The sequence below is a fragment of the Olea europaea genome, chromosome 5 (genome assembly GCF_002742605.1).
Source record: "Olea europaea var. sylvestris chromosome 5, O_europaea_v1, whole genome shotgun sequence".
NCBI classification, from domain to species: Eukaryota; Viridiplantae; Streptophyta; class Magnoliopsida; order Lamiales; family Oleaceae; genus Olea; species Olea europaea.
In genome coordinates this window covers 34911-43824 of record NC_036241.1, presented here as the reverse complement: position 1 = coordinate 43824, position 8914 = coordinate 34911, and the positions used below count along the sequence as shown (strand labels likewise).

General features: G+C 32.5%; 1 protein-coding gene across 2 annotated transcripts; it reads right to left on the bottom strand.

The window, feature by feature from the left end:
- Window positions 1–5806: 5806 nt before the first annotated feature.
- LOC111394906 (V-type proton ATPase subunit G-like) lies at window positions 5807–8655 on the bottom strand. Of its 2 annotated transcripts, none has more exons than XM_023020955.1 (5): window positions 8550–8655; window positions 6904–7000; window positions 6612–6712; window positions 6271–6402; window positions 5807–6017 (listed from the first exon to the last, which is right to left on the bottom strand). In XM_023020955.1, exons 2-5 carry the CDS (start codon window positions 6989–6991, stop codon window positions 5994–5996), a joined length of 345 nt encoding a protein of 114 aa, XP_022876723.1. In that variant the 5' UTR covers window positions 6992–7000; window positions 8550–8655; the 3' UTR covers window positions 5807–5993. The 2 variants fall into 2 exon arrangements, with proteins under 2 accessions (XP_022876723.1, XP_022876724.1); XM_023020956.1 differs by having other exon boundaries at window positions 6250–6402; window positions 8550–8654.
- Window positions 8656–8914: the final 259 nt, after the last annotated feature.

The window sequence follows — 8914 nt, the reverse complement described above, 5'->3', positions numbered from 1 at the left end:
TACTATGAGAAATGTATCTAAAACATAGGTTTATGTTGAGGTGCCTGGAGTAAAGAGGTTAACATTTCGATCATTTAGAATACGTGGCATTCAGCTAGTAATATGAGCTGGAATTATGGATTTGGAGGTAAGTGTAGACTGGAAGAGTCTGCACTACAATTCAATTGTGTTAGACATGTGAAATTCTTGATGTATTTTTCGTTGATTGTTTAAGTAATTTTATGATTTTGTTAAGTTGACACGTGTTAATTGATTGGCTTACGATTTTGTTAATTTGGCACATGTATGTGTCAATCTCGTCAAATTATTTAGTTTTTATTCTTACATTTCATAAAATCTACAATTAGTATCCGCTTGAGCGTAGAAAAGACACTCAATAAAATATTAAAAAAATGTAACCAATATATTTATGTGATTGCAACCTGTTACCAATGCAGAATGTGACATGTGACCTATGACATATTATTTGTGACCAATTATATATGATATATGACTTTTGATACGAGAGTAGTGATCTGGGAGATGGAATCAGATATATGTCTAATTGTGACATGTTATCAATGCAGTGGGATCCCTATAAAGTGGACATATGATTGTAAAATGTGATACATGATCGTGACCAATTATATGTAAACTATGACTTGGGACAAGTGATCTAGGAATGTAACCAAATATATATCTTGTGGTGTCATGTCATCAATGTAGAATGTGATATATGGCCTATGACATGTGACCCATTATATGTGACTTATAATCTGTGTTCTCAGACCAATGATCTGGAATTGTAACCATATATATCTTGTCCTGACTTGTCATTGATGTAGAATGTAAATTGTGATCTGTGACAAATCACTTGTGACCATTATATGTGACTTGTGGCTTGTGACATGTAACTTGGGAATAATAATTTAGGACATGTTACCGATTGTATGTGATCACAATTTATCAAATTAATAGGTCACGACTAATTTCTTAGTCACAAATCACAAATTTTATGGTTCACAAATTATCAAATTAATTGGTTACAAGCTATTTATCGATCACAATTGTCAAATTACTGGGTCAAAACTTATTTATCGATTTTGAAGGCACAAATATTAGGTCACAATTATAAATTTACTTACAAATCAAACATTTTTAGATCACATATTATTTATTGATAACAATTTATTTGTTTTATTTGTCACAATTACTCTTCATCCCATCCCACCACCAACACCGGCATCGGCACCACTAGCTTTACCTAAGTCGTCCTTGTTACCTAACCACCATTACGACAGTCAAAACACTGTTAATGTCTATACCATAATCTTCAAACAAACCTTAAAAATCCACCATCACCTCCACAGTCAAAAAGGCGGGAAGACCCGAATTGCTGTTGCCACCATAGCACCATCACCTTTCCTCCTCCACAGTCAAACCACCACCATCATTACCCAAAATCGTATACACATGACCTATACGTATTTGTAATCATGTCATAATCACTATTATCTTCCAGATCGGACCCAGTAATCCACTATGGATCATTCACCCAATTAAAATTGAAACCAAATCTAGAAAAGAAGGTCTTGGATTAATTTCTTGTGTAAAACCAAATCGAATTGAACCAATTGCTTGTCAATTGGCTTACACCCTGTATATTGAGTTTTATATAATGGATGAATCTTCTAGTGATCCTATTTCTACATAACATTCTGCCAAAGGCCTACGAATCATTCATTCGTTTGATGTGAACACCAGGAAAATATCAAATCACACACTCTAGAATAATTTAGTTGGTATCACCTATTATAACATGAAATGCAGGATCAACAATCTTCAAAAACTAATCGTCGCCCGTCGTTTTGATTTTTTGTCGACGGATGGTCAACGTTAGCTTCCTCTTATCATTTCATTAATTTTTCCCTAGCGCCTTTTCCTTTGTAAAGTAATGAAGAAAAGAAAGAATAAGAAAAACATATATACATGCTGGGAATTAATTGTTTCAAGGGTCACTGGACTAAGCTCATGTTTTTTATTGGTCACTAAAGTTTAAAACGTCGAGTTTTAGTCATTGAACTTAGGTCCATGTCTTAGATTGATCACTGAAATTTAAAATATCGAGTTTTGGTCACTAAACTTTGAAAAATGACGTACGTTACTTACTAATATAACTACTGAACTTTGAAAAATATCGAATTTATAGTGAGTAATTGCCATGCGATTTATGCAACTTGATTTTATACCACAAGTGTACGGTGTCAAATTTTGTAATATAGTAATAGAATAAGAGTGTTGAACCCACAAGGATTAATATTTGAATCCTATCGAGTATTATAATTATTTTAATTTTCACTTTATTTAGACAATCAATTTTTGAAACGATATTTTATTGTTAAACTAAAATGAATGGGATGAACGATGCAAAGTAAAAAAGAGCAATTTGTAAAGTTTCTTATCAAATTATAAATGCCTAGGGAGCGATTTCACTGTACTATCGACAATGTTACAACCGTTATAACTATTTCTATCAATCTTTCCAAAATTTATAGTCAAGAACTCTAAATTGAATCTATTTTCCTCTCTCGAGCACCAAATAGAATCCATTTCTATATTTTAATTCCTATATCTCTATTCCGAACTAAACATATAGAAATTATTAAAGCACCTAGTTCTTTAAGTGGAATTAGCCTCAAAGAATTGCACTTTCTCTCGAAATGTATGAAATTAGGTTATGTTATTCTTAGATCATGCCTAAATTTACTTCTCTCGAGCATCGAAATTTAAAGCATCAAATCAATCAATTAGTGGCCAGTTAATTGAAAGCATTACACAAGAACAACATAAATAAATAACTGTAAAGATTAATTGAAATAATTATATACGAATTAAAACATGTCTAAGTAGGCTTCATTAAATCCCTAGGATTAAAGTCTAGTTCATAATAGAAATGATTGACATGATAAAATAAACAATAAAGAACATGGAATAGAAGTAGAGAATAAGAGAACTAGTTTTGTTGCGTGAATTCTTCTCTCAATCGTCGTCAATCTTCTTGCAATTGCTTTTGTTGATCTTTGCCTCTTGATATTTTCTCCTAGAAAATCCCTTTTTGCCCTCTAGAAGAAGAAACACGCTATTCTGTTCGTCCCCCTAGGTTAAGTAGTATAATAGATTTTATTTCCATAAAAGTTTATGTCAAAAAAGGAATCTGCCTGATTTTTTTTGAAAAATGACCCCGCGCGCTGGGTATACTTCCTTGCACGCGCGCTGCATATCACTTCTACGTTCTACATATGAAATTCAAGCCCTTGCATGCACGTCACTATGAGATTTTTTCATGTGTTGCACTTTGGTCCCTATAGTTCATTCTTCGTTCCTTTTGGTTCATATTGAAATTTTCTTGACCATTCATCCTCTCGTACTATTTAATTGCCTCTAGCTCTTCTTAAATCATCAACATTAGGTCCGAATCAACTCTTGGTACTTTGTGATCTAGTCCCCAAACTTTTGATTAAGCCCAAGTTAGCAAATTTCCCGCTCTTTTGTCCAATTTCATTGTTTTGCCTCAAGTTACACCTAACAAACGAAATATGTATGAAGTTAAGTATCAATTCATCCTAAATAACAAAAAAAACTCTAGTTTAATGAATGAAGTTAGTGTATAAAATATACTTATTAGTAATGTACAATATTTTCCAAAGTTCAGTGTCCAAAACTCGACATTTTAAATTTCGATGAGCAATCGAAGATATGGACTTTAGTTTAGTGACCAAAATTCGACATTTTAAACTTCAGTGACCAATCAAAAATATGAACCTAAATTCAGTGATCATTGGAACAATTAACTCACATGCTGGATATTTGCGGAATAAGCTACTGATTTGTAGGGATGTCAAACGGGTTGAACGGCTCGTCGGCTTGTCAAAACCCGGCTCGAGCTGAGCAGGGGCTCAATCCCATGAGCCGAGCCCACGAGCGGCTCGTGGCTTGTGGGCACACGGTCCATGAGCTATTTTGATGAGCCTCGTTAAAAAATATGAATTTTTTTTTAAAAAAATGTCCAAAATGTACAAATTTACAAAAAAAATAAAAATAAAAAAATAAAAAAATCACAATCTTGCGAGTGGCTCATGGGCTCGGCTCAGCCCGTGAGCTCGTGAATTTACGGGCTCATGGGCTGAGACCAGCTCCCCCAGAGCAACGAGTCAAGCTCGAGCTCAACTCATCTTTCACAAGCCACGAGCTTGGCTCGCCACGAGCTCGAGCCGAGCTCGTGGGTTAAAGGGCCGAGCCGAGCTCATCACTACCTATTTGCAATTTTCGTCTTGGAATGAAGTTACGGAATGTTTTTGGTGGGGGTGGGTAGTGGTGTGTCGTGGGGGATGGAGATGGGTTCAATATGCCTGAATTTTGATATAAAATTATTGGATTATGCTACTTGTATATAAAAATTGTTCATAAGGAATTATATAAAATAATGTTAAGGAAATATATTGGATGAAAAAGTTGATAGTGTTTTAAACTAGCAAATGATATAATGACATATGACATTATGTAACCAATTATGTGAAGCTTAATGTACATGTAACAAGATCCAAAATTATTAGCATCTGATTTTTGAAATGGAAACCGAAAATGTAGATTTTCCCATGCTTAGAATGTTGCTTCAAATGGCACACTTAATTTTTGGGTTGAGCTATTAATTGTGTGCCGATTCCTTATTTCAATCATCAGCCAAGGCCTATGAAATTAACCTTCAAATATCACCACAATAATTTACTTAACATTTTTGTGTCTTTCATTTTGCAACAAATTAATCTCTAACACTTGGGAAATTAAACCCATGCATTAACAATCCCAAATGTTTGAATTGTTACTCAGCCTTTGGAGATTTCTACACCACTCATAGATCCTTCTTTCACCAAGACAAATTTCTATTGGGTGAAATCTCATATGCCAATGTTTAAAGATGGAGACCGGAGATTTCCCAAAATATTAGCCATGAAATGTCATGTAAATTTATAAACACTCTCACACAGTACACATATGTATATGCATAAGACAGGGGCAGTGTGTGATTACTGATAATTGTGTTGAACAACAACAATGAAGGAGAGCCTCATCTTTAGAGAGATCCCAATACCTGAGAAGAGAATTTTCGACGTAGTAAGTGGCATATCCTTACAATTTGAATTGTCAAATCATGCTTATGGACTTTATTGAAGAAAATCTTCCATTTTTGGTGAAATTGAAATTGCTATTTTTATTTCTTATTTTTTTTGAAAGAGCGATGAAAATGTAATTTCGTATTTTTCATGTTTCTTCGAAAAGATCTAGTTTAGAGAGGGAATGCCAATTTTATTCTATTCAGAAAATGGCTTCAAGTTGAAGGTTTTCAAATAATTATTCTTTTTTTTTAATCAAAAGTTTAGCAAAAAGTGAACAGATAAAAAAAGAGAAGATAGTATTGACATTTTTCTCAAGAGATAAAAATATTATATCACTTGACTTGCAAAGAAGCTTTATTTTGTTTCAACATAATCTTTCTTTTATTTCAGTTAAATCACTCAACGAGCGTCCATTATTATTATTATTTATTTAACATGATAATTGATTTGGAATACCTCCGTGTAGATGCTAAATTAGATCTCCATCTACCACACAACATTCTAATATGAATGAGAGCCTAGGAACAATGAAGAATCGAATTGTATTATATTTGGTGGGAGGAACGTATTTCTTTACATTTTATGAAACTTGAATAATCGAATTCAGTAAAATATGGTCTTCTTCTAATTCATAAACAAGCAAAGCTCTCATATGATTCCATTGCTTAAATTTATTACTTGGAGATCTGCTGTTGTACCAGAAATGAAAATGACAGAAAAGAAAAACCGATAATCTATAGATGAATCAAAAAATGATTTGTTCAGCAGCTTGCAATCCTCCAACTTCAAGAAAGTCGTTAATTGACATATTAGTCTCAAGTTTTTATTGCTCTGATGTCTCTACCTCTGTAATTCGTGAATACCCTGGGATCAAAAACATGTAAGCAATGATGAAGATTATATTTAGATGCTACTATGAACAAAACTTTTACTTTTTTTTTTTTTTTTTTTGCTGTTATCAAATACCGTCCAATGTACCTTACCAAATATGCTCTTTTGAACACTTTTGCTATATTCGTCGCCTATGGTTCAATCAACTCTTAGAAATATAAATATTTATAAGTAAGATTAGCAAAAATGCAATGAATTCTCGAACCTTCACGCATCATGTTCTCACAGTTGTAATATGCTTGATGAGCATTTTGACAATCTCTGGAGATACTTTTGACGCTGTTCCCTTCAGGCTTTGAATCTTCTCTTCAGTTTCTTTGTCTAGCCTTTTCACTGTTGAGTCCGAGCTTCCACTTGACTGCAAAGATTGAACAATTAACGATGATGACATTGCTGAGAGGATGTTTGGCTGAGCTAACTTATAAGGTATAAGTTGAAAAATAAAGATTTTGATTTCAAAATTGAAAAAATGCTAAACATTAAGATGAGAGCTATTTTTAAAATAAGTTACTTTTTTTGACTTCTTTTTAAGCTTAAATAAACATGCTCAAAGTCTACTGCAACCACCTCAGAAATACTTTTTTGGTACTCGGCTTCCAAATGGGAACGGTAGTTTGCCACTTCCATCTCAGCTTCTTCCTTAGCTTGCCTCAATCTCGTCGTTTTCACTGAAGGGAAAAGACTCCACTATCAGTATGTGAAACTGATAAGGAAACAAATAGAGGGACAATTCCTAGTTTTCAGAGAACTAACAAAAAGGTAGACAAAGCTAAATGGAAATGTATGATTAAGCATATGCCGAAAGGAAAAATAAATGATTTGATCGACAAAAAAACATATAATTCTTGTGAGCTCGTACGATTTTTAGCAGCAGTGACAATTTGTTGAGCCTCCTGCTCTGCACTCAATAGCATCTGAATACCTCCTTGTCCTCTCATTGAATCCATTTCAACTATCTTTATGAAACAAAAGGAAATGACAATGAGATGCAATAACTATCAGATAAAAACAAATTCAAACTATCGTAAAAGAGAAAATAAAATAGAAAATTATATGAATGGAAAAGGATATACGCGATATTTTCCAACAAAATAAGTCAGAAGTACCACTAATTTCTTGGGAGAGTGTATAAGTTGTTGAAGTTTATTTAAATAATCAATATCTCATTTTTAACAACTTAAACTTTGGAGATAAGGTTGATGTATTAAAGTAGACAAAAGAACTAAATTCAAGTCCCGTCATTGCTCAGTGATAAGAATTGTGCATGTCTACTACGTCTTAGATAAATATTGAAATTAGCATTGATGAATATCATTGAACATCATGACAATTCAAAATAATTATCAAAATATTGGAAAATAAAGTCCTAACAAAAATATTGATACACAAGATAAATAGAACGGTCTTAAGAAGACATAATCACAATACTTGATATGCACCCCCTCTTCCAATTCCTACTCAAGAAAAACGAGAACCAAGATTTGCTGTATTAGGTATCAAATGAGAGTACAAAATCGACGTGTTGAAGATAATTCATAATATATTAATTTATCCCTTCTACGAAACTAAAACTTTTAGACAAGATGGTTGTCAATGTTCTTCTTTTGCCATCTCAATTAGAATTACAAAAGACAAGCCGAATAATAGGATTTTAAGTTTAAATTTCGAATTAGATGAAGGAAACCCCATTTTCAGGTATATGCACTGACAATGTAACCAATAAGTATTTACAATAAAAAAATCTCTTAGTTTTCACAGGAATCACTTGAACCTTGTGGCTGCCCAAAATGTCCTAAAGGATTCTTATGACAGAATGAATACTACCCCCGCAATAATAGAATGTATTGTACTTTAGCAATCAGTTCCATTTTTATTTGAAGTAAAGTTCAGTTTTTTGCTGTTATTATACCTTTTGACGTACTCGACAATATAAATGATATCAAAATGTATAAACACATCATCTGAAAGCGAAAACTGTCAGAGAAGGACATGTATATTTATGTAAATTTTATCTTTAATAAGTTCCTCACATGCAGCCGAATTCATTTCGTTATCAAAGACTAAAATGTTCACAATTTTCATGAATGAGTTTTCCCTAATATTGAACCACTTTATCTAAAATACTAATACGATGTATATTTATTTAAATTTAGTTTTCAACATGAAAAATCCTCAATTATGTTAGCTTTGCGAAGAACCCGCAGAACCAGAGAAAACATTTCCCAAGGAAATACTAATTAGATTTCAAGAAATCAAGAAATCGAATAATCTAACTAATTGTTTCACATAAAACAATGGCCCCACATTTCGAGAACCTTAAAAAGCAATTTATTTCAAATATCAATCTCCATTATTAAGGCAAATTAGATGCAAAATCAAGATCACTAAAATTTTGAGACATAATCAGCATTCAGGTCCAATCAAAGATAATAAAAATAAAGACAAACAATTTCTATTTAATTGAAACAAGAAAAAAAAAATGTATAGAGTTGAAATTATAAATACCTGCTTGATAGAAATTTCCAGAGAAAAAAATAGTAGTATTTTTTTTTTTTCAAGAAAATGCAAGAGGACAGAGAAGCAATGCCGTGCATTGTATATATCTTCCCTTCATGTAGGGGTTTCAGTTATTGATACACGCCAAGTCAATTCAAAATCATAATATGGGCCTTTATAATCTGTAATAAAACTGGCCCAAATGTTAAAATCCATCAAAGGTTAAAAATTAATTGAGGTCACTGAAGTTAGCCAGAATACTATTTTCGTCACTAAATTTATTATTATTTTAATTTTCTGGTACCATTTTAATCACTCAAGTTTCATAAAAATAATTTATTCATTGGTAACCGTTCCATCTAAAATTCGATTAT